Source organism: Kogia breviceps, chromosome 5, assembly GCF_026419965.1.
Source record: "Kogia breviceps isolate mKogBre1 chromosome 5, mKogBre1 haplotype 1, whole genome shotgun sequence".
Taxonomy (NCBI): Eukaryota; Metazoa; Chordata; class Mammalia; order Artiodactyla; family Physeteridae; genus Kogia; species Kogia breviceps.
Genome location: NC_081314.1, coordinates 88,572,824 through 88,599,548, shown reverse-complemented (window position 1 = coordinate 88,599,548; position 26,725 = coordinate 88,572,824). Strand labels below are relative to the sequence as shown.

The 26,725-nt window shown below is 39.6% G+C and overlaps 1 protein-coding gene across 1 annotated transcript in view; it reads right to left on the bottom strand.

Moving 5' to 3' along the window:
* The window catches only part of LSAMP (limbic system associated membrane protein), a 650,290-nt gene that overhangs the window by 36,320 nt on the left and 587,245 nt on the right, over positions 1-26,725 (bottom strand). The window contains exon 4 of the mRNA XM_059064609.2: positions 8,820-8,954. Within this exon, the coding sequence (XP_058920592.1) occupies positions 8,820-8,954 (135 nt within the window). The remainder of the gene's footprint in view (positions 1-8,819; positions 8,955-26,725) is intronic.

The window sequence follows — 26,725 nt, the reverse complement described above, 5'->3', positions numbered from 1 at the left end:
TGATGAAAATAATAGAGCACTAAAGTCCTCTCAGCCCAGGCTTAGCCTGATATTGTTGCAGGAATCCAGGAAAACAAACTAATGTCAGATGATTGCTATACTTTTTCCCCTCCTCTGTGTTTCCTTAGTGCTATGACCCAGGTCAATTTTTCTTTTATGTGTGAGGGTGCAGTTTGAAGTCTATCGTGGTGCATAAACACCTTTCTGGGATACGAGTCTTCTGCTCTCTCTGGCAGTTGTGCACTTGATTTTTTTTCTGCTTAGGACTGAGTCTATAAAACTGTAATGGGCTTGAAATGAGTTCAGAAACACATTCTAATTTGCCATGATTCTTTCAAACAATCCCATGGAAAGTGGAACAAGTGTTTACAGGTCCACAGGACTGAACGACAATGGTAAACTTGAGCTCTTGGCTTGATGATGCTGTGTTTGTGCAGGTTATGGACCCTCAAGGAGAAAAAGACTTCTGTCCAAAGGTTATTTGCCAGAAAACAGCAACTTGGCTGTGTGTACATGGACAAAATAGACCCAAACCATCTGTTTATATTTTATAAAGGAAAAAGCTTATTTAGGTAAATTAGTGAAGTGAACTCTAACATACAAAATTCATTGACATCTCTGCTCTTCAGCACCTGGTTCAGCTCACTTATTTTCGGTTTTTTGTCTTCATATTCAAAAGCTATTTTCCAAGTTTTCTACCTGTAGAAGACCTGGATCCTCTTAGTTAAAAAGGATGTACAAAAGCATCATCAGGTTAGTCTGCAATTTTCTCCCCCATTTCATTTTCACATCAGCTTGGACATCTTTAAATTACTGTCACAGAGAAGAGGAGTTACCGCACATTTGGATAACACCACCAGCCCGTGTGTAAACATGTGCCAGAGTGGGCGGTTGTTCTGCTTTAGACTTAGCTGCTCATTTTTGTTTAGACAGAAAAAGGCAACAAGATGAGTGGAAAGAACCTTCGACTGGAAACTAGGAGTGCTGGAATTTAGTTTCTGTTTGGTTGTGTGGACTTCCCATTACACACTTTATCTTTCTGAGCCTTGGTTTTATTATCTATAAAATGAAGGAACCACACATTAACGATCTATATAGCATCCCTTCCAACTTAAAAAATACCAGTTCTAGGGGACTTCCCTGGCAGTCCAGTGGGTAAGACTCTGTGCTTCCACTGCATGGGGCACGGGTTCATTCCCTGGTCAGGGAAGTAAGATCCTGCATGCCTCACTGCGTGGCCACCCCCCACAAAAAAAACCCACACCAAACTAATTCTAGTCAAAACGGCCCATTCTTCACAAATGGGCAGTTGGTAACATTAGGACCCACGTGTATTTTTAAACCCATAATTCCTTTAGCCCTTAACCCTTAAATTGCTAAATTCAAAATTGTAACTCATGTATCTAATATATGGGTTGGGAGTCAGGATTAGAAGTCAGAAACAGCACACCATAGGTCTGATTTTGACTATTAACCAGAACTGTAGCCTGGACAAGTGTCTGTACCAGTTTGAGCTTTTTCTTTCTCATCCTTTAAAAGAAGAAGTTAGCTTAAAATGATCACCAAGTTTCCATTTAAAATCCTTTCATTCTATGATTGGTTATATAGATTGTTAGAGCACATTAGTTCAATGGCTAATGCAATGATTAGTGGTAGTGGTGTGGATGGGGGAGATATTTGTATAGAGATGGGGTATGGAGTAGAGGTTAAGAACTAGGATTTAAAGTTTGATAGACCTGAGCTCAAATCCGTCTATGTCTTTCACTATCCTTCATCATTAGAGAGCTCAGTACTTTGTCTAGAATCACACTGTCTCAATTTCCTCATCTATAAAATGCTGGAACCAGAGTCAGAGAGGTCCATTTGGAGATTGCTGAAGGAACCCAGAGATAGCCTGCACTAGGTCAGGTCTTTGAAAAAGGGGCTGGAAGGGAATGTACGGATTTGAGATTGAGAGATATGAGCCCCAGAATCGACAAGATTAGATGTGAACAGTGAGGGAAAGAAGGAGGAGTGTCAAGGATAACACCCATGTTTCCAGCGTGGGCATCTAAGTGATGTCATCCACTGAATAAATGTTAGTTTCCCGTCTTCACCTCTTCACTGTATTAGGCTAGGCTCTTAAACTGCTAATGACTGTACAATCTGTGGCACGTTGGCCGGAGAGATGATCTTGCTTGTGATTCAATTGGTTTGTTCAATTCGTAAAATGAGTTTTAAACAGTGTTTGTGAGTTTCAGGAGCTGCATGCTTAAGACTGACAAATCGTTAATGATAACTACCACTTTGCTAAACCAGGTCCGATCTGGGTCAGACTTCACATTTTCCATCATCTCCACCTCTGGGGCTCATAGTTGGGGAACCTCAACATAATAATCCATGGTGGGGCTTCCCTGGTGGCGCAGTGGTTGAGGGTCCGCCTGCCGACGCAAGGCACACAGGTTCGTGCCCCGGTCCGGGAGGATCCCACATGCCGCGGAGCGGCTGGGCCCGTGAGCCATGGCTGCTGAGCCTGCGCATCCGGAGCCTGTGCTCCGCAACGGGAGAGGCCACGACAGTGAGAGGCCCGCGTACCACAAAAATAAAATAAAAATAAAAAAAAATAATAATAATAATCCATGGTGGAGGTCTTCTAGCCCTTCCACCATGGGACCAGGAACACAAGTCCCGGCTGTACAGTTTTATGGGCGAGCTCTTCCTCACTCTAGATGTTTCCTTTTATGTGGTGGGAGCTTATTTATTAAATTTCCTTGCTCTGGAACCCAGGGGGTGATTTTTCTAGCTGAAAAATTAGGGAAGAGCAAACTCGATTTGTTTGCTTCATCTCTCCCCTTTCTTCCTCCTGGGACCAAACTTCTGATGGGGAGCAGAGGTTCTCCTGTGCTTCTCCACACTGATGTCTTACGTTGGCTCTTTCCTTCCTGCCCTCATGTGGGCAGGCCAGCCCCAGTCCAGGGCTGCCATGATTGGGAAGGTAGGTTGGCCACACTAAGCTGCTGCCTCTAACAATCTTGATTTCTAACAATGGGGGCAACCTGGCCTCATGTATGTCTCCTTTACTTATTTCTCATTTGGTTCAGAACCTGAATAGCTAAGTAGTACTATTTATTAGTGACTCCAAGATGACAGCATGGAAAGGATGACAGTGGACTAGGGTTGAACACTTTCAAATGCATTGATCTTGGGGCAGGATGACACTGGTCAATTACAAAGGCCAAACACTTGCTCCTCTCCTTGAAAATCTGGGAAGTTTCTCGTACCAAGGTATAGTCACAGATAATGATAAATGTATGAAGAGTTCGTTATTTCCAGTATTTCTCAAATGACACAGTGGTGCAGGTCTGTTCCACAGCTTATTGGAATGAACATTTCAAAATTCATTTGTAATGAATTCTGCATAGGTGAGGCTAAGAAAAGTTATTACAAATCGTATTGTGGCATGCCTGGTAGAGTTAAAATAATAGATGTCCGTGCTCAAAATATGGTTATAATTAAAATATGGCTTAATAAAAATGCTGCACAGAGGTCCATTGTTATTCTTTACGTGACTTTGCAATAGCTTACAATTGTCAGAGGACTCTTCCAGGTCTTATTACTTTAAAATTCTGGGTTCTGAAAATATTAAGGGCTTTCTTCTTATATCACCAATAATAAGACTCTTTCAATTAGAGTGAATAGGATAACAATGACAGTGGCCTAGTAAACAGAATATCATTCATTTAATCTTCCTAATGTTTGGAATAATAGTATAAAGGAAAAAATTCTTAATAAAAGATTCAATATAGAGACATTTACCATGCATGTGTCAGCACTCTACTAGGCTTTATTTATTCTTTTCATCCAAATGGTAGGCCTAGGAAGCAAGGATTATTAACCCTATATTATGAATAAGACAGATTTGCAGAGGGTTAGTAAACTGCAAATTCACATAGCCAGCATTTGACGGAATCTATATTGGAACCCACGTTCTGAAGCCCATGCTCTGAATCTCCCTGTGTTTCCACTTGAGTGAGTTCCTTTAGAGAGAAATGAATTCCTAATAAGGAAAAACAACATTTAAGGGAGTATGCTGGTAGCTTAAAAGGCAAATGTTACATATTTCTGCTATTAAAAGGTACCCAAAATGGCACAACATGCACTGGCATAGTGGATATGAATCTACATTAGAAATCAGGAGATGTGGGCTCAATTTCTGCCTGTGCCACTTAGGTTATCACCTCTTGAAGGTGACATGTTAACTTCTTGGAGTCCCTCACCTTTGAATGTAGGTGATAAGACCTGCCTACCTGTCTCACAGGTTTGATGTAAAGATCAAATGAAATCTCATATATCAGAGCACATTTAACACCTGAAGCGATTACATTTATTATTTTTATTACTCTTACTCACACGGTATCTTGGAAGGAAAGAGGGCTTTGGAATTAGACCTGGGCAGAGTTTCAACTCTACCACTCACAGGTTCTTTGATTTTGTGGCAGAGAATGCTTACATTCTCTGAGCTTTGTTTTAGTCCTCTGCATGGAGATGATTTGATTATCTCCTGGGTTAGTGTGTGATGGTGGACCGACAGGGTGGAGGCTGACAACACAGGCAATAAGAAAGGCATTGTATCCAGAGAATTTAAAAACAATAATAAAACTATCTAAAAGTTGTCTTTTTAAAAAAAAAATCACCATGTACCAGCAATACTAAATCAAACATACCAAACAATGCCAGTGATAAAGTAAATACTCCTCCTACTAGGGAAGGCCAGGTCCCATATGCCTCTTTCCTTGGTTGGCCACTGTTGGTGTAATGATTACGGTGAATCATACAAAATTTCTAATAGAGTCTTGGTACTCTGGAGATACTCAGAAAATGATGGTTCTTGTACACATTGCAAAGCTATAGTAGCAAGTCGCAGTACTCTGGATTCTTACTGAATAGTTCCTCTGATGATCCCATAATAGATTCATAAACATTAGCATGTGTCTTTATTGATATCATCAATAAAGATGTCAGAGTAAAGTAAAGGTTGGTATGGAGAATGGAGAGGTGTAGTCATGAATAGTTAGAGAACGTAGCCAGTTTGGTTCCAAATTGAGCCATTATTTTCCTCAAGGTGATTTTAGGTAATTTTGGAATCAAAGTATTGAAGAGTCCAGTTAAAATACAGTTATATTATCTGGATATGACAGATGTCTCCAGTCCCAACTGTGGAATCTATGGTAGGTAACCTCTGCTTCCTCTAAATAAATGGCTATCAAATGTAAGGGCAAGGTTTAGAAATGCCAGAGTCCCATGTCCCCCAGCATATATGTTGGGTTAGTTAGCTCTGGACACCAGAGTAGAGGCAGAGCTGAGTTGAAAGGGAGTTGAGAAGAGGAAAAAAAAGTAATAAAGCATGATAATGTGAACCTAGTTGGAGAGAGAGCTGTGGGAAAGCTGGCAGGAATATTAGCTGGTCAGTGGGGTTTGGGGGCAGGCTTGAGAGCTGGGGGCAGATTTTGAGAAGAATTTCTCCAGGAATAGGAAAAGCATCCAGTATAAGAAGAGTCCAAATAAAATTAAGTCCTCATTAACTGAACACTTACTATGCACTAGACATTATCCTTGGGATACTGGGCATTAGAATGAGACAAAACCATAAGTAGCTACTATTAATGCACTGTGAGAACTGAAATTGAGGGATTACACCTAGAACCTATAAATGAAAGGACAGTTGTCCCTAGGGCTGGAATCTGGAAGAAATTAGCAACTATCCTGTAAGATACAAGAAAACAGAAGTCCTGCCTATTGTACAAAATTTTACTAACCTTATTTAGTTGAAGAGATTTCAGGTCAATAATTTAGCTTCTGTAAGCGCCAGGACATCCTACCACTTAGAAAATAGATTTTTCATGTCAAATGGCTATTCACAGTGCTGTAGACCAACTGTGGAGAAGGATTACCCAAGAGAAATAAAAAGGAGAGACTATAGAATCCAGCTTATGAGCTAAACAGGAAGAACTGTTCTGTCTCTCTTGTTTACTGCTCTAGCTTCTCAGTGCCCTGGGACAAATATCTGTTGGCAATTGAGTAAATGAATCAATGAGATGCTAGCAGGAGAAAATCACCAGCACTGGGATTTTTTTTTTTTTTTTTAGTGGTATTGTGGATCTGTTCCATTATGATATTCAGCCATTAATTATCTTAGCATCCTGATCCCTTGACCTAATTCGAAAACTTGTGTCTTGAAAAGGAGAGGAATCAGCTTAAATAATGGGGCATTTTCATAGTAGGCAGGCTTATATGAAGTGACAAACTGGAAATTTCTCAGTTTGCATGAGTTTTGCTATCCAGACCTGGTTCTATAATTTAATCTTGGAGACTTCATCTACTTAATACAACTACATTTAAGTAGGGTGAATTGTTTGAATAGGACAACAGGTGCAATGGCTAGTTGTTTTAATATAATAGAAACAAAGCTTATGAAGTGTTGATAAAAAGGTGATTCCAAAGGACATTGATTTAGAACATGCTTCCTGATTTGTGGCATATATCAATTTGAGAAGTTTGGAGAAATGTTACAAGAGCAGAGTTTATCTGTTACTCTTTCACCTATTCATTCAGTAAACATTTACTGAGCAATTTTTACAAGGTCAGGTATGTGCTAGATGCTGCTGGTTAGGACAGACTGGCTGACTAAGCTCATTATAGTTTTCTATGTAATTTGTTATGACATGTCATTTTAGAATCTTGAGTCTCTGTCCATATTCTTCTGTGGTTTACTCATTGCTAGGAAAAGCTCACATTTTTATAAAAGGTTTTTCTTGAAAATTATCAGTATTTTCTTCTGTTCTAAGTTACACTTTGGGGACAGTCAAGAAGGAACAATGTCAGAATAATTGTGCTAATAATAATAGGACCCAGGCAGCTGGCTTTGATCTTGGGAACCATCTGCAATGCAGACCACTTTGATGTTTCACACAATGGAAGCATAAATATTTTCTATGTACTCCATGATTGGACTTTCAGAAATCTAATGAAGATGCAGGTCGATTAAGAGAAAACAAAATCTTAACTCCGAAAGTAAGAGAAGAGGTGGTAGATGATGGCATGGCTGTGTGTACATATAAAAAGCTAACTAACCTAATTATAAACTTATATAAACACCGAGAGAAATTTGCCTTTCATGTGAAAAAAAGGTCCTAAAGCATTTTATAACACTGGGATCATTAACGTGTCTTTAAAACATACCCAGAACTGGAAAAGAATAGTAATACTGGCATTTCAAAACTCTATTACTTAAAAAATCGCACTTCAGGATAAAAGAACTTCGGATCTCATCAAACACATCCCCTGTTCTTGGAAATGAGTGCCACAAATGCTACAGCAGAATCCTATCTGTTAGGTTCTTCTAGGTCGGGTGTGAAGGGGATTTTGCTTTCTGTTTCAGAAGGCTGCCAGGCTGGAGCAAGGCCACAGGAAATAGTGCAGTCCAGCATTGACCGGGTCATTTAAGGCAAGTTTCCTCAGCTCTTTGTGCCTCAGTTTCCAAATTTTTAAAGTCAGACTAAACATGATCTCATGAGTTTACTGTGAGGATTAAATGACAAATGTAAATCCCTTAATCAGTGCTGCACATAGTAGGTTCTAAGAATTGAAAATTTCTCTTTCTCTTTCTCTTTCTCCTGAGGGCATGGGCTTTAGAATCAAACAGGCTGGAGTCTGCATCCTTTTTCTTACTCTTGCTTTCTGTGTCACTTTGGAAAGGCAATTATACCTCCTAGGGCTCTAGTGTTTCAAACTTTAAAATGGAGTCAATTATATCTACCTTGCTAGGGGCTTTATACAGTATCACTGGCACACAGTTTAACTGCATGGAAGGCTTAAGATAATGGAAAGTAACTTACCACCATCCAAAGCATATTTTCAAATATGGGTTAAGATGTATGTGCATGTGTGTATGTATGTTATATGTGCATAGGTGTGTATATGTATATGTGTGGAGTGTGTATTTGTGTTAAACACACAGGAAGGAAGACCTGTCAGGAAATCCTTTTATCCCTGTCACTAGCCACAATTATGTGATGTGAAACTTGAATTTGAATGATGTGGACAGTCACTCCTCACTGAACAGGGTAAATGAATTCTCTTTATTCCTTTGCTGGGTGACACATCATATGGATCTGCCCCCGCCCCCATCCTTTTGAACTACATCTAAGGATCCTTTCATCTGAGAAGTTCAAAGTTTGCCCACTTACCTATGTATCTTAGTGAAATCTTCCTTTCTAATGCCCATACTTTGGGACAAATAGATAACCAATATTAACTTATCAGGTATCCCTCGTAGCCACCAGGGACACGTGGTATCTGACCACAGTGGCTTAAATTTGTTTCCAAGGCCAATTAGTTCAATAGCAGAGGATAAAATATGGTCTTGAATTATTCTCTTCTGACAAACAATACATTAAGGTGGAAATTCCAGTTATAGCAGTTATGAATTGTTTTTTTTTTTTTCCAAAGTGGTATGACCTTGGTCTCCACAAAGACTAGAAGAGTGGTTGCCTAAAGTGCTAGTGCTGTCTGATCATGTTTTCTTAATTCTGTAGTCTAAGTAAAAGACAGAGTGTATTGTTGAATGCATTATAGGTTATATTTAGAGTTGGTACAGTTGATTTATCAAATTCAGAGGCCAAGTCCTGCCCTTGGATATGTCCAATGTACAAATGTGCATCCCTGACTAGAGGAGCATCTGCTTGAAATGCAATGTTCTTTTGATATAGGCTCTTTAGAGCTCGCTGGAGATGGAGGTGGGCCCTGGGCACATGGCACCTGCTGGCTCCTGCCATACTCACAGTTCACAGTGACCTTGACTTGTTTGACATCCGCCGAGGAGACCTCATTGGCAGCTTTGCACTCATATTTGCCTGACTGCTCCCTGGTGATGCCGAGAATCTCCAGATATTCTTCTTCTCCTTCGAATTCTCTTCCTGTAAAACAGAGGTTTGCATGATTTTTTTTAAGTTTAAAATATTCAGGAGATCACCTCTTCTTTTCTTTTTAGAAGCAATAAATCCACATGGCTTTTCAATAATTTGACAATGTTCTTTGTCTGAGGTCAGGTTCTATAGAAGCAGACTCCAAGACAAAAAGTCATTTGAAAATGATTAAGGAAGGAAATGTTCTCAGGAAAAACTGGTAGGGGAGTGGGAAAATGGGATCTGGCAGAGAAAGGAGCCAAGCTGGGGTGCAACACCAGGTCTCATCTCACAGATGGCAACTCAGCTCAATCCCTCAGGGAGCTCTGGGCACAGCACAGGTCCCACTTCAGTGCTGTGCTGACCAAGAATCAAGAAGCTGGAGTGTTTATACATCACGCTCATCAGTCACTGGCTAAAGGTTTAGAGCAAAGTGGGAGTCGCAGCGAGGGGCATGCAAGTTGTAAAGGGCTCAGAAGGGCAGCCATTGAAGTGCTGAATCATCGATTAGACCATGCTTCAAAGCACTCTTTCAACTAAAGTTGTTATTAGGACACTTGGCTTCCCTTCAAGAAACTGTCACTCTTCTCCCCCAGATTATGTGGAATTCTGTTCACGAAGGTCATGTTCAAAACCCTGTCTTATAGTTATGGTTTCCTTGTTCAGTGTCAAACTACATCATCAATGAGACTTTCAGGCCTTGGACCTGATCCAAGAGATTGTGTTGCTGATGGCGCATTTTGTCACGTGGGAGTGGAAGGCTAGGTAGCTAAATATGATTGGCTTAACCACTTGGGATTAGGGGTCTGGAGGTCCTTTTTAAAAAGTTGCACAAAAATGTCTCCATTTTCATAAAGAAATGTCAAGATAGGCAGGCTTGTTTAATTCCCCTGATTAAAAGACTTTAATTTCTGGAGAGAGAGAGAGAGAGAGAGAGAGAGAGAGAGAGAGAGAGAGGAAATGGAGGCATGGAGGTGGAGAGTCGGGGGGAGAAAAAAGGGAAAGAGAAAGTGAAGAGGAAAGGGGACTGAGCAGGGAAGAGCTTGGCCAGAAAGGCCTATAGACATCAGCTAAAGTCAACTTCCCTCACCCTCAAGTTACAAACCCCACTGCTGTTGAGTTAGGACAGAGCAGCTGGAAGGGTGCTAAATAACACAGTCCTGCCACCATGAAGAAAACTTGCTCCTGGTCATCCTACACTAAATGGTACCAATTAATAGCTCTGTTTGCATGCCACAAGCTGTTTTCCTTTTCTGGAAATTGCCTGATGGCCAAATCAACATAACAGCCAGCTAGCACAGAGACAAATTCACTGCCTAAATATGTCAGCTCAGCCTGTTAACTAGGCTCCCAACAGAACCTAGGGCCTCTTTGATAACATTCTGTAATGCAACTGTCAGGAATACTCCAAGCTTCAAGTCTTCTGTTAATTGTCACTAACACTAGTTTGAGGAAATTCTGAAATCCCAACAACAAAAAGGCAATAGTTATAATTATTTGGTTTGGAGTCCTGCATATTATCTGGCACATGCTTCTACTGAAAATTATTTAGAATTAGTTTGTAAGGGTATAGCTGCATATTATTTATAATAGGTCATCTTATTTCCTGCCTGTGTTTTCACCTTTTTTCTTCTCCACACTCATGCGAGTAGTCAAACCTAACTTCTCATGCCACAGAAGTAGAATGTGGTAGGAAAGAAAACAGAAATCTTAGAAAGGGTAATAGTCCACTTTACTGGGTTAGCTGGGAAGAATTTGGACTTGGAGGAGAATAAAAGATCTTTCCAGTATACTTGCAACTCTGAACTGAGAGTCATGCCAACTAAGTGATGCTAAGAATCTTCTAGTTAAATATAAATACCCTGAAGACAAATGGCAACATTGACAACTGCAGGCCAAAATAGGATAAAGCTCATTAAAAATCTGGAGTGCAAAGGTGGGATTTACAGTAAGACAGCATTATTGATTTTGAGAATAATGGTGGATTATGATAAAAAAGAGTAAAAGATGAGTTCAGAATGGTTTAGGATTTCTGCCCTGCCCTGCTCCTGCATCCATCAACTTTATTCCTAGGTAGGTACAGCGTTGTTAGTAGAAGAAAGGGAGAAGGAGTATGGTCTTCTTCGAGATGGCTAATAACACTGAATTCTTTTCACTTCCCATGAAATACCTAGAAATGCTGGGTGATGGATCCCTACCTTGCATTTTGAATTTCTGAAAGGTATAAACCAGTTCCAGGCCTGGGAATAACAATTTTTAGCAACGACCAAGGCCCTACCCATTTGGGAAGCTGGCACCTGTGAGAATAGACACTGAGATGAACTAGAGAAAATAAAGTAATATTTATTGGGTTTGGGACCTCATATTCTTACATGAATACCAATGTAGGTATTCATCGTCTCATTTTTTCCCGATAAGCAGATAATAAAACAAATCTTCGTGGGATGAATTTTCAATCTCATGTCTCTAGGAAGAATTTCCCCCAATACTACATGAGGATGAAGGGGGAGTTTTCCATTAAATGCCCCACCCATAAGGGAGAAAGGTCATTTTTGTTTCTTCCATGCTAGCTCTCCTGCACTTTGATGGCCACCTTTATCTCCAGCATACAATGTGCCCAGTTGGTTCACTAAAGCAGGGGAATTTCAAGATGCAAACCAAATATAGGTACAAGAAACTAGATGGTCTTCCCTCATCTAACGATCTTGACAAAAATTTAAAATATTAAACAATACCTATGGACCCTTGTCATTCTTCCTTTATCTCTTGGACCCTTCATTTGAAACTCTTATCCTGGCACAAGAAGTGCCAAGAAGCTAGTCTATTTTTCTTGCACCCACTGGAGACTTTACTCACAACACATTATCTCTCCTGGTTCACTCGAGCATTTCTCATTAATCTACAGTGATTTGAGAGGAAAGGGATACTTTTGTGTTGCTAGAAAGTCAAAGAACCAGACTATAAATTCCTCGGGGACTGTGTCTTGCAATATCCCCATGCACAGCACAGGGTTTGGCACAGATTCATTACTCAGACAATGTTTGTTGAGTTAGCTGAACTGAATTAAGAAACACAAGCAAAAACTAGAGTCAGATTCAACACATCGTCTAGCTTAAGAGAACCAAGTATTGAAAGGTACTTTCTGTACCTTCTGTTCTTTCTGTAATAGAAGTTGGCATATAAATCCACTCCCTTTTAAAGATCCTAACAAAATACTCTTTTACTGGGGAAGGACGGGTGTGCTGAGTACTCTGCTGTGGAAATGCTAGGCGGGGCATCTCTGGCCATGTCCTGAGAATGTATCTGCTAGGCAGATTTATTATTCCAGGAGAAGGTGTACAGACACCAGCAGAGCCCCAGGTAGAAATGGGCACAACGCCATTCCTTTCATCTGATCAACTGCAGTTTCTTGTTTCAAGGCATGGAATACACCACATTAATCTTTTTTTTTTTTTTTTTTTTTTTTATTGCGGTACGCGGGCCTCTCACTGCTGTGGCCTCTCCCGCTGCGGAGGACAGGCTCCGGACGCGCAGGCGCAGCGGCCATGGCTCACCGGCCTAGCCGCTCCGCGGCATGTGGGATCCTCCCGGACCAGGGCACGAACCCGTGTCTCCTGCATCGGCAGGCGGACTCTCAACCACTACGCCACCAGGGAAGCCCCACCACGTTAATCTTGAGTCGCAGAATTTCGAAATGCATTCAGGTCCTCTTGCTCCTCTCCCTTGGCCCCCATGTATCTGTCTACATCGGGGCACCTGTTCTCCATTCTTTCAGTTCCCTCTGACTAGCTGTTCTCAACCCAGGGGTCCTGTCGCCATCTCCCTATACTCTCTTAAGAGAAGACTCTTAGGCCAGAATCTGACATTCAACGTGCTGGTAAATTCTCTGGTGGCATAAAGCCGTATGGCTAACGTGGGCCCTTCTTTTGTTCCTATCTGTTATTTTCTGCCCTTGTTTAAATGTTTACCTGAAATGCAAATTTCAATATTTTGGTATTTTAAACATCTCAACCTGTTTCCACAAGCTTGCTCACGTTGCCGAGTGTTATATTTATTCTGGGATCTAGTGTTTAGTTTAAATCTCCCTTTGCTTACTGTGCTTTTGTGTCTCCTGGTAATATTCAGCTCAATAATTTCTCATCCTCCTCAGTGTATGCACGTTTCAAACTCTTCACATAATTAACATATCGCCTCTTAGCCACTGTTTACTCAAGTTCTACATATTAGTTCTTTTAATATTTCTTCATAAGTCAGAAAGAAGGGCCTCGAGCTAGTGGCAAGAGGAAAGTGTTCTCTTCTGTGTTCCCTGATGTAGAGGCAAATCAGCCAGGAATAACGCCAATTAAAGTATGCCAGGTGCCACCTTCTGGGTACAGTGCCTTCAGAGGACCGTGCTTTGGTAAAACCTGTAGAGTTCACATCCAGGATGTGGATTTATTTAGATTTCCAAGGTTAACTAGGCGTCTGGAAGCAAGCAGCCATTTGAAATGAAATACCTTTCCTTTGTGTCTCTCTCTCTCTTTCTCCCATTCTCTCCTTCTTTCTCTCTCTCTATCTCCCAATGCTGCCTCCTCCTCCCAACCACACTCATACATACAAACAGCTATTTATTTGCATATAACCATTCACTCTAACTTTTAGGAAACAACATGTCAATTCACTAACACCCAAATATTTGCTCACTAAACACAGCAGGCTTATTCTTGAAAATTCTCCAGGGTATGGCATCCAATACCCTATTTGGAATTAAAAAAAAAAAAAAAAAAAAAGACTGCTACTCTAATTATCATTATGATATCTGTCTTTCTTTTCCTTTATCTGAGATACAGGAAATGAGATTTAGAAAACTTGTTAAATTTGAGTGTTTTATGACTTTAAAGCAGAATTCCAAGGATTCTTATATATTAGGAAATGGATGAAGCACTTTTTCTCCACTATTCTGAGAAGAGTCTTATAACGTCTGTGTAGATCATCCTTTTACAGAAGGGAACATGGGTTTTAAACAGGGTTGACATTCTCTTTACTCACCTAAATTCGAATATTTCATAAGTGATTGTAAACACATTGGCTATAAATATAAACACATAGACAGATGAATGAAAAGCAAAGAAGTGGCACTTGTCTTGTAGGGTATATATGTATGTATGTGTGTGTTTGTTGACTCTGTGGTTGGAAAGGCAGGTGAAGAGGGTGATAAAAAGCCAGCTATGAACTTCTACCTCTAAAAATAAAAGAAAAAAGGAGAGCAAATCAATGATGCCATTTGAAGTTTCCTATGCTAACTTCAAATACTGTAACAAGTTTCTGTTCTTACAGTACATTTAATGTTTTCATTCTTTTTTTTTTATCCTAAGACCATACTCACCTCTTCCTGTTTTTCCTTTCCCTACTTTTTTTGTACATCACGTTCTGTATAGACATGCTAAAAAAAGGAAGAGAGAAAGAAACACAAGAACTCTAGAAAAAATACTTGTGATGAGGTTCTTTTTATATTTCCAGCCATGTCTCTCTCTAGATCCTTTGAAGTTTTTGTTTCTTGGTGTCACATCCCACCTGAGAGACCCTTTGGTGTTTGACAACTTTTCTGTCCAAAAGTGGAAACCGCTTCTCATCCCCACCTCTCAACACTCATCAAGGGAGGGGTGAAGAGTGGTAAATGATCCATGATTGAAAGAAGGAAGGGATAGGCAGTGGACACAGTTGTCAGAGCAGTAATCACAGGAGAATAAGGAGACACAGGGGAGAGCAATGTATTGAAGAGAATGAGGGGGGGAAAAACTGAGAGAAGTGATACAATGAGGATGATTATAAGGAAGAGTTAGAAGAATAGAAATGAAAGAATAGAGAATTCTCTAGAGACAGAGGCATTTGACTATTAAGATAGTTGAGCCTACATGGAAGGGAGGGGGTTGGTTACTCTGCTGTAGAAATGTTCCCTATTTGAATAGTAAGACACAACAGGGTGTGGATTATGCAAATTGGCCCCATGCCTTCTGTAGCCCCAAAGGGTGTAGTTAGTACCCAGAAATCAGAGGAAAGCACAATGCCAGGAAGGATTCACAACCAGCTTTGGCTCTATGAATGAACATGGGCCAAATGAAGAATGTCCTGGCATCCAGAGAGATCCAATTCATTACGGTTTGTGCTTTTGCTTTCACATGCAAAAAGTCAGCTAGCTGACATAGTTTGAGCTCGGCATCCAACTGGAAGCTGCCATCCACACATCCTTTTCAGTCCTGGGCCATGGCATTTTGTTACTGTACTCATACTTAACCATCATCCCCTACTTGGTGTCAGTTGTCAGAAACTGTTCTGCCCTTGTAGATTCTAGGTTTGGAATCAAGATCCCCTATGTTTAGTTCTCTGAAGGGGAACTCTATCGAGGACAGCTAGACTTCCATTTTAGGGACCACATCTGGATTTTTTTTTTTAACATCTTTATTTGAGTATAACTGTTTTACAATAGTGTGTTAGTTTCTCCTTTACAACAAAGTGAATCAGTTATACATATACATATGTTCCCATATCTCTTCCCTCTTGCATTACCCTTCCTCCAACCCTCCCTATCCCACCCCTCTAGGTGGTCACTAAGTACAGAGGTGAACTCCCTGTGCTATGCGGCAGCTTCCCACTAGCTATCTAATTTACATTTGGTAGTGTGTATATGTCCCTGCCACTCTCTCACATTGTCATAGCTTACCCTTCCCCCTCCCCATATCCTCAAGTCCATGCTCTAGTAGGTCTGTGTTTTATTCCCGTCCTACCACTAATCTCTTCATGACTTTTTTTTTCTTAGATTCCATATATATGTGTTAGCATACGGTATTTGTTTTTCTCCTTCTGACTTACTTCACTCTGTATGACAGACTCCAGGTCTATCCACCTCATTACAAATAACTCAGTTTCATTTCTTTTTATGGCTGAGTAATATTCCATTGTATATATGTGCCACATCTTCTTTATCCATTCATCTGTTGATGGACACTTAGATTGCTTCCATGTCCTGGCTATCGTAAATAGAGCTGCAATTAACGTTTTGGTACATGACTCTTTTTGAATTATGGTTTTCTCAGGGTATATGCCTAGCAGTGGGATAGCAGGGTCATATGGTAGTTCTATTTGTAGTTTTTTAAGGAATCTCCATACTGTTCTCCATAGTGGCTGTATCAATTTACATTCCCACCAGCAGTGCAAGAGTGTTCCCTTTTCTCCACACCCTCTCCAGCATTTATTGTTTCTAGAGTTTTTGATGATGGCCAATCTGACTGGTGTGAGATGATATCTCATTGTAGTTTTGATTTGCATTTCTCTAATGATTAATGATGTTGAGCATTCTTTCATGTGTTTGTTGGCAATCTGTATATCTTCTTTGGAGAAATGTCTATTTAGTTCTTCTGCCCATTTTTGGATTGGGTTGTTTGTTTTTTTGTTATTGAGCTGCCTGAGTTGCTTATAAATTTTGGATATTAATCCTTTGTCAGTTGCTTCATTTGCAAATATTTTCTCCCATTCTGAGGGCTGTCTTTTGGTCTTGTTTATGGTATCCTTTGCTGTGTAAAAGCTTTTAAGTTTCATTAGGTCCCATTTGCTTTTATTTCCATTTCTCTAGGAGATGGGTCAAAAAGGATCTTGCTGTGATTTATGTCATAGAGTGTTCTGCCTATGTTTTCCTCTAAGAGTTTGATAGTGTCTGGCCTTACCTTTAGGTCTTTAACCCATTTTGAGTTTATTTTTGTGTGTGGTGTTATGGAGTGTTCTAATTTCAGACCAACCCTTTTTTTTTTTTTTTTTTGGTTTTTTTTTTTCTTTAATAGAAATTTTTCTTCTTAATAATTATTTTTTATTTTAATAACTATATATTATTCTACTTTATTTTGTCTTCTCCCTTTCTTTCTTCCTTTCTTCCCTCCTTTCTTTCCTACTTCCCTCCTTCCTTCCTTCCTCCCTTCCTTCCTCTCTTTTTTTTTTTTATTCTTTTTTTTTTTAACATCTTTATTGGAGTATAATTGTTTTACAATAGTGTGTTTTCCTTCCTTTCTTCCTTCCTTTCTTCCTTCCTTTTTTCCTTCCTTCCTTCCCTCCCTTCCTCCTTCCTTCCTTCCTTCCTTTCCTTTCTATTTTTTTCTCCCTTTTATTTTGAGCCGTGTGGATTCAAGGCTCTTGGCACTCCAGCCAGGTGTCAAGGCTGTGTCTCTGAGGTGGGAGAACCAACCTCAGGACACTGGTCCACAAGAGACCTCCCAGCTCCACGTAATATCAAACGGCGGAAATCTCCTAGAGATCTCCATCTCAACACCAAGACCCAGCTTCACTCAAGGACCAGCAATGAACAGTGCTGGACACCACATCTGGTTTTGCTCATCATTGTACCCCTAGTGCACAGCATGATGCTGGATGCTGCTGTGCTCAAGAAATTTTGCAGAGTAAGGGTGGAAGGAGCTACCACTTAATAAACACACACTAGGTACTTTGCTAAATGGCTCAGACATTATCTTATTTAATTCACAATACCATTAAGATGAGGAATCCAGGTTTAGAGAGGACCTTTAAGGAACTTGCCTGAGTTTATAATGATATTAAGGAAGAGCAGAGGTTTAAACCAGGTCTGTTGACTTTTGGAGCCCATTTTCCCAACTAGGCATGACTAATTTTATCATTAGAGATTCTAGTTAGCTGAATTCTTAGCTCTCAGAATCGGCTTTATTTCTGTTTTCTGAATATAAATGTGAGGTTGAGAATGGGACAGTTGGGGAATTTCCAAAACAGTGTAGCTCAGTTATACATAAAGAAAGTAAAAACGGCAGCCTTCAGCTTTTATAAGATTTGTCTACTTAACTTCCTCATCAAGAGAAATAAATAAAGCAATACATGAGAAAAAAGCTGGTATTTAAAAGTTTAGACTCATTCACTTTTTTATAGAGGTCCCTCCAAAAGCAATTGCCAAGAAACAGCAGCGGAGCTACAAGAACAGTGTAGAATGCACTTACATTAGGAAAGACTTACAGGGAGGAGTGAAATTTCAGGAAGTTGAAAAACACAAGTGGAGAGAATCAAAGCCAGCCAATTGTAAAAGGGTGTGGCAATCTGATTATCCTGCCCGAAATAGAGTTCTCCATGCAGGAGAAATGAGCAGCGTGATATGACAGCAGGACATAGGCTAGTGTATGAGGGGTGGTGTGAAGATTCTGGATTTGCTATGTTCAGTATCTCTGCATCCCAGTGAAGACACAGTGGAGCCTTCTGGCTCCCATAAGGTATTGAGTAAAATGACATTAAAAAAAATAATTCGGGACTTCCCTGGCGGCACAGTGGTTAAGAATCCAACTGCTAATGTGGGGGACCTGGGTTTGATCCCTGGTCCAGGAAGATCCCACATGCCGCGGAGCAACTAAGCCCATGCGCCACAACTACTGAACCTGTGTTGTAGAGCCCACATACCGCAACTACTGAGCCTGCGTGCTGCAACTACTGAAGCCCACGTGCCTAGAGCCTGTGCTCTGCAACAAGAGAAGCCACTGCAGTGAGAAGCCTGCACATCATAACGAAGAGTAGACCCCATTCACCGCAACTAGAGAAAGCCTGTGCACAGTGACGAAGACCAAATGCAGCCAAATAAATAAATAAAATTTTTTTTAAAATTTTGTTTTAAGCTTTCTTCCTTCCATCTTTCCTTACTTCCTTTCTTGAGAAAACAGGGTGTGTAAGCATGGAATTCCATGGAAATTTTATTTGTTTAAAGTCCTTTGTATATCAACACCACTTACTCTTGGTGCCAGTTTCTTGGCACTGAGTCCCAACAGGTATTGTAATAAGCTGCCCTGTGAACTGCTGTGAAAGCGGAGATGGCTCTTCAAGGTTGTCAAATAGTCATCATCAACCCTGACTAAAATTGGCAGTGGCTACCTGGAGCATGACGTTGAGAAGGATGCTGAGGCCGAGTCTAGACTCAGTGTGAAAGAGTGGCAATGTCTATGAGGGCAGGAGAACGGAATGTGTGCACATCCTTGGACCCTCACCTGCCCTGGGGTCTCATGTAGTCCACCTGAGGTTTTTTGGATATAAAGAAATGTATCCTAAATACAGCACGTAGGTTGAAAGCTAGTGACTTCCTGGGTTTGAATGCAGTTTGTACCATTCGGAAAATCAGGACAGAGTGCTTATTTTGGAGTGAAGATAATGAGTTTCATTCTTGACATGGTTGGTATCAGGTTGAAATATCCCGGGGAGTGCATTTCATAGGCACTCAAAAATGTGGAGCTGCCAAAAGACTAGGGCTAAATGTAGATTAAATGTGGAATATATACATTGGTAGTAATTCAAGCCACCATAGTAGGGACTACAGAACGTTTGTATGATGTAGCATCATGTCATAAAGCAAGGAATCACTGTCTTCTTTTTTATTATTCTGGGATGAGGGGAAAAAGAGGCAAAGAGGTAAAACTGGACAAAAAATCCCCCAAATACCTAGTAGACTCCTGTGGAATAAAAGAGACATAAAAATTCCTGCAGGTGTTGATTGTTTTCTAGACTATTTCCCAAGAAGGGGGCGAGGCAGAGATTAGAGTTGCTGCTCAGAGGCAGCAACAAACAAGATCTTCCACCATTGTCATCAGAACTGTAGGGGTCTTCCACAACCTATCATTAGCGATTCTGCCATGGCTGAGGATTAAATATCAAGAGAGATGAGAGCAGAGGTTGCTGTTTTCAAGAGTCACATAAATCAATTGGCATTTTGTAAGTGAATGTGTTAAACTCAGCAGGGCAACTGCACTGTGCAAGGATTGCTGGGCATAATTTTGCAGCTGCTGAGAAGCCTTTGAAAGGTAATTAAAATAAAGCAGGTGATGACCCCATTGGCGCTCTGTCCTTTCATCCCAGGCCTGATGTTGCAGTGACCTTAGTGGGGCTCACCCCCAAATCTCAGCCTCACTTCTTCAGCTAGCCTCACTGCTGAAAGAACCTTTCGATCCAGTTTAGAGAACTGTTCTTGCTTAGAGTCAGTAAACAAGTGGGAGAGAGAAGTGGGGGGTAGAGATCGGGTAGGCCAGAAAAGAAAATGGTTTAACAGACTCACAGACACAGAGAACAGACCTGCGGTTGCCAAGGGGGAGGGCGGGGAGGGGAGCGATAGACTGGGAGTTTGGCATTAGCAGATGCAAACTATTATATGTAGAATGGTTAAACAACTAGGTCTTAACTGTAGAGCACAGGGAACTATATTCAGTATCCTGTGATAAACCATAATAGAAAAGAATGTAAAAAAGATAGTATATATATATAACTGAATCACTTTGCTGAAGAGCAGAAATTAACATAACATTGTAAATCAACTATATTTCAATTAAGAAAATAATTAAAAAATAAAAACCCAGTGAATAAGATGAAAATTTTAAAAAAAGAAAAAAGAAATAGAGAAAATAGTTTAAGCAGGTAAGGAGTCTGGCAATTTGCTTCTTGCTTTTCAACCAAAGTGTATGAATTAGGAATTGCCCCATCAACGTTCAGTTTGGGGACCAGCACCCGTCAGTCCTGGCTGGGGTTTTTCAGCCTCTCTGTGAAGCAGATGGATTGCAGTGGGGGTGAGGGTCCTGGCTGCAGCGTTGCGGGTACACTGGAGAGGTGGAGTGGGAGAGACCGGGAGGCAGCTTGCGCCTGCTCTGGAAAGCATTCGCCCTCCCAGGCTGGGCCCAGGCACTCCTGCAAGGCTACGTTACAAGGCCAGTGGGCCAATGCTTAATAAGAAAACAGCAGCGATTTGTCTCCACTGCTATTTATGTTTCAAGCTCATGACAGGCTGTCAGTGCAAGTGAGAGTCGCTAAATTTACTGCATTTCAGATTACTGCCACAGCCTCTGACTTGACAAGTCACTTCATTTAAAAAGCACTGCGTAAGGATGTTTCCTCCACTTCTTTTTAAATAAAAACAAGGGGAGAGAAAAAGGCCACCACAGTGGTTTAAATGAGTGAAATGAAGAAAGCCCACAAGACTGCCTTAGCCTGATGGGTGGGCGCTACTTTCACACACTGAACTCTAATTAAGGTGGCAAGTGAGGGAAAGGGATGACCCCGAAATTCTTGGTTTGACTGATTTGTGGACTGGGTGACATTTTTATGTGGTGGGGAGGTGGGTCATAAAATGAGTTTTCATATGTTGAATTTGAATGCTTAAAGGACATGCTAGTGGAGATTTCTTCTAAACAACTGGATACAGATGAAGAATAAAACTACTTATTTTTTAACACTTCATTTCTTTACCTGTTCATTTATTTTCTGAGGTCTTTATAAACAGAAGAAGATAACTATAGACAAAAAGTAGCAATTAACCATCAAGGGAGTAAAGGTGATAGAGAGGGGCAACTCAATGCTGAATAAGAATAACAATTCAAAATATTCATTTTTGGTATAATAAGACCTAAATACTTAAAAATACATACGCAAGTGGATTATGATCTGAAGAGTAGAGCATGGCTTCCAAGTACATTTATATGCAGTCATTTGACAAATACCTATTGCTACCATGTGCCAGCCAGTAATTTAAACAGGAAGTACAAGAAACAGAGGAAGTAGATGAAAGATATTATTCCTAACTCTTATGGAACTCACATTCTCATCAGGGATAGATAAAATTAAACAGCTTTGAAAAGCATTGACTTTATTTCACAGGAGTGGAAAATGGATTAAAGGCTTCAGGAATTATATTCATATATACTTGGATTAGTTCTAGTAATACTATTAATCATATTTTCTCAATGATTTTAATTGTTACTCCTAATTACAACTTGGTTTGTTTCTTGATTCTGTTCTGTTTTGGATTCCTTTTGACTATTCCTAGGCCAATCTCTTACTATGCTAATTACCATAGCTTTTAATACATTTTAATGAAAGATGAATAGTCATTTATCAGAATTTTCCTGATTGGTTTCACCTATTTTTTTCACATGAACTTTAGAATCATCTTTTAAATCAAACAAAAACTAAATATTTGGTCTTTTATTGGGTTTATATTAGATTTATAGGTTAAATCTATATCTTTACAATCTTGATTCTTTCTATGCAAGAATAAGATACCACATTTAAGTCTTCTTTATCCATCAATTTCTTCCTAAGTCCTGAGAATTTTGCATTAGGCTATTCTCATATATTTTATATTTTCTTATTTCTAGCAAATAGGGTTCTTTTGTCATTATCTAACTGGTATTTGTCATATTTAGAAAAAACATAGTTTTGTATGTCAATACTGTAATTAACTACTTATTGAATTATCTTTTTCTCTTATTGTTGCTAGAATCATGTTGGAAACAACAGACTATTCCAATTTTGAAAAAAAATATTATTCACCAAAACAAATTTAGGTAAGTCAAGTGATTCAAAATTAAAAGTTAAACTATAAGAGTATTAAAAGAAAAGACGAATTTGATAATATTGAAGAAGGGAACACCTTTCTAAGCAAGTCATAAAACACAGAAGCCATGAAGAAAAATTTATTAGTTTGATTACCTATAAAAAGTAAAAACTTTTCCACAGTACAAAACCTTCATCAACAAAGTTAATACATAAATAATAAGATGAAAAATGTATTTAAAATATATATCACATAAAAGGGCCAAACTCCTTAAAAAGTTGAATTTTCAAAGTCAGTAGGCTGAACTGACTATTTTGGGAGACAGTTTGACAATATCTACTAAAGCTGAGGATGTGCATATTATCCAGCAATTCCACTACGATGTGCAGAGATGTTCATAGCAGCACTGGAAGCACCCACACTGTGTAGAGGGTAAATAGATTGTGGCATATTCATATAGCAGAATACCAGACAGCAAAGAAAATATGACAGTTCTACGTGGCAACATGGGCAATCTCCCAAACATAATATGGTGTGAAATAAATAAAACAATCAATACAGTATAAATCCTCTCCTATGAAAGTTACAGACAAGCAAAACTAACCTATTTTTTTCCATGATGCTGTATAATTGTAAAATTACAAAGCAAAGCAAGGAAAAGATTATCACAAAATATTTTACATTATTATATCTAGTATTTATTATGTGCTTACTATGTGTCATGCTTTTCATATAAACGTATTCACTTAAGAAAATTTCATTCATGTAATATAATGCTATCTAGTCATAAAAAAGATATATTTGTTATAAAATACTATGTATAGTATATCTGCTTTGTGTTAAGTTATATACATACATAAATGCATATATTCATATATATGCTTTTTCTATTGAAGTATAGTTGCTTTACAATATTGTGTTATTTTATACTGTACAGCAAAGTGAATCAGCTATACGTACACATATATCCCCTCCTTTTTGGATTTCTTTCTCATTTAGGTCACCATAGAACATTGAGTAGCATTCCCTGGGCTATACAGTAGGTTCTCATTAGTTATCTATTTTATACATAGTATCAATAGTGTATGTATGTCAATCCCAATCTCCCAATTCTTCCCCTCCCACCCTTCTCCCTTGGTATCCATACATTTGTTCTCTAAGTCTGTGTCTCTATTTCTGCTTTGTAAATAAGACTGTCTATATCAAATTTTTCAGATTCCACATATATGCGTTAATATATGATGTTTGGTTTTTTCTTTCTGACTTACTCCACTCTGTATGATAGTCTCTAGGTCCATCCATGTCTCTACAAATGAGCCAATTTTGTTCCTTTTTATGTCTGAGTAATATTCCATTGTATATCTGTAACTCATCTTCTTTATCCATTCCTCTGTTTATGGACATTGAGGTTGTTTCCATGTCCTGGCTAATAGGACTGCCATGAACATTGAGGTGCATGTGTTTCTTTGAATTATGGTTTTCTCTGGGTATATGCCCAGTAGTGGGATTGCTGGATCATATGGTAGTTCTATTTTTAGTTTTTTAAGGAACCTCCATACTGTCCTCCATAGTGGCTGTATCAATTTCCATTCCCACGAAGAAAGTATGAGGGTTCCCTTTTCTCCACACCCTCTCCAGCATTTATTGTTTATACATTTTTTGATGATGGCCATTCTGACTGGTGTGAGGTGATACCTCATTGCAGTTTTGATTTGCATTTCTCTAATAATTAGTGATGTTGAGCATTTTTTCATGTGTTTCTTGGCCATCTGTATGTCTTCTTTGGAGAAATGTCTATTTAGGTCTTCCATCCATTTTTTGATTGGGTTGTTTGCTTTTTCGATATTGAGCTGCATGAGCTGTTTGCATATTTTTACCATTGCAACAAAAAGAATAAAATACCTAGGAATAAACCTACCTAAGGAGGCAAAAATATCTGTACGCAGAAAACTATAGGATACTGATGAAAGAAATCAAAGATGACACAGATGGAGAGATATACAATGTTCTTGGATTAGAAGAATCAATGTTGTGAAAATGACTATACTACCCAAAGCAATCTACAGATTCAGTGCAATCTCTATCAAATTACCAATGGCATTTTTCACAGAACTAGAACAAAAAATTTTACTATTTGTATGGAAACACAAAAGACCTCAAAGAAAAAGCAATCTTGAGAAACAAAAATGGAGCTGGAGGAATCAGGCTCCCTGACTTCAGACTATACTACAAATCTACATTAAACAAGACAGTATGATACTGGCACAAAAACAGACATATAGATCAATGGAACAGGATAGAAAGCCCAGAGATAAACCCATGAACCTATGGTCACCTAATCTATGACAAAGGAGGCCAGAATGTACAATGGAGCAAAGATACCCTTTTCAACAAGTGGTGCTGGGAAAACTGGATAGCTACATGTAAAAGAATGAAATTAGAACACTCCCTAACACCATACACAAAAATAAACTAAAAATGGATTAAAGACCTAGATGTAAGGCTAGACACTATAAAATTCTTAGAGGAAAACATAGGAAGAACACTCTTTGACATAAATCACAGCAAGATCTTTTTTGACCCACCTCTTAGAGTAATGAAAATAAAGAAAAAAATAAACAAATGGCACCTAATTAAACTTAAAAGCTTTTGCACAGCAAAGGAAACCATGAACAAGACAAAAAGGCCACCCTCAGAATGGGAAAAAATATTTGCAAATGAAGCAACTGACAAAGGATTAATCTCCATATATATGCTTTGTGTGTGTGTGTGTGTGTGTGTGTGTGTGTGTGTGTGTGTGTGTGTGTTATTCAGGCCTCTCACTGCTGAGGCCTCTCCCTCTGTGGAGCACAGGCTCCGGACGTGCAGGCCCAGCGGGGCCCAGCCGTTCCGCGGCACGTGGGATCCTCCCAGACCAGGGCACGAACCCGTATCCCCTGCATCGGCAGGTGGACTCCCAACCACCGTGCCACCAGGGAAGCCCCATATATATGCTTTTTAACACATTTGCTTACAGATACACAATGTCTACCCAATATTAGTAGCAGTCTCACTTCTGGATTATGGAATTAGGAGAGCCAGAAGTGTGTGGTCAGGGAATTTCTCTTCATTTTATGCCCTGCTATACTGCTTGAATTTTTGACATAGATCATATGTTACTTTTATATTAAAAGTTTCTTAAAAATGGAATTGGATTTAATAATTTCAGTACAGGGGAAAGACATACCCACCCTTGTGGCTGTATCCTCAGGGCAGGTTTCTCATAATGAAAAATAAAATCTCTGAGATTTTTCTATTTCTGGCATAATGAAAGAAGAATTAATAGGAAAATAAGACACCAATACCAAATGACAGGAGGAATGGTATCAAGGAAGTTGATACCACATAAAATCAGAGCAATTCTCTAATTGGCTTGGCAATAAGGAGTTTTAATGACTGTACGTGGGTACTGTATGTTTCACTCTACCTCCTGCACTGTGTCTATTAAAGAATTGTGACCTGCAGGCCCACTCCGCCCCGAAGCAGTGAGACTCGAGCCTGGCCAATTGTTTGAAGTTCTTTGCCCACTATTGAGAGGGGTCTGGACTTCCATGCTGACCCTGAAGGTGGAAGGCACCTGTATGCACAGTCAGATACCTTTTCTTTTCCTGTTCTCCACCCTACATACCAGTTTGCTTGACTGCTCTTTGGTCCTTGTTGCTGGCACTCAGATTGCACTCCAGTCCCCAGCTGGGGATAAAGTAAGGCTAGACTATGAACTTGACCCATAATCTAGTTGTCAATAACTCCATTTTTCTGAGGCTGGAGGCTTCGAAATCCTCTCTTTCTATCACTGATTAATAGCCTACTAGCCTTCATGCAGCACCACTACCCAGAAATCTCTGTGCCGTGCTATCATCATAGCCATCGGATCTGCATATTCTGAGAACAATCCCAACCTGATTTTCCATAATGATATGAACTACGAGTCTTCCAGAAGAGGTAAGGAAGTCTCAGGTATCAGGTAGAAAGAACCCATCCTTTGCTCTAGTGTGTTTCTTCTTTTATATTCCTTTAGCCCAAGCAAAACTCAGCTTATCTTTTTTTCTCCCTGGGAACTTCTAAATTCACTACTGGCTTAGGCCTCCCAAGGCCTAACAGGTAAGAACCACAAAATTATTTCCTTAAAAGTATACAGTTTATAGGATCTACATAGGGACCTTTTATGGATGGAGAGAGCATGTACTAATACCTGTCACATAAAAAATATTAAGCTCAGTAAGTTTTTCCACAGTATATAGCACAGAACTTTGTATCTCAACCAAGCACATAAATGTACTCAATCATTTGTTTATATCAGACAACTTCCCAGCCCTGTGCTGAAGCCATTTCGCCTCACTCTAGGAAGCTGATCAGTCTGCTTAGAAGGTTTTCCTCCCTCACTTCCCATTCTTACCTTACA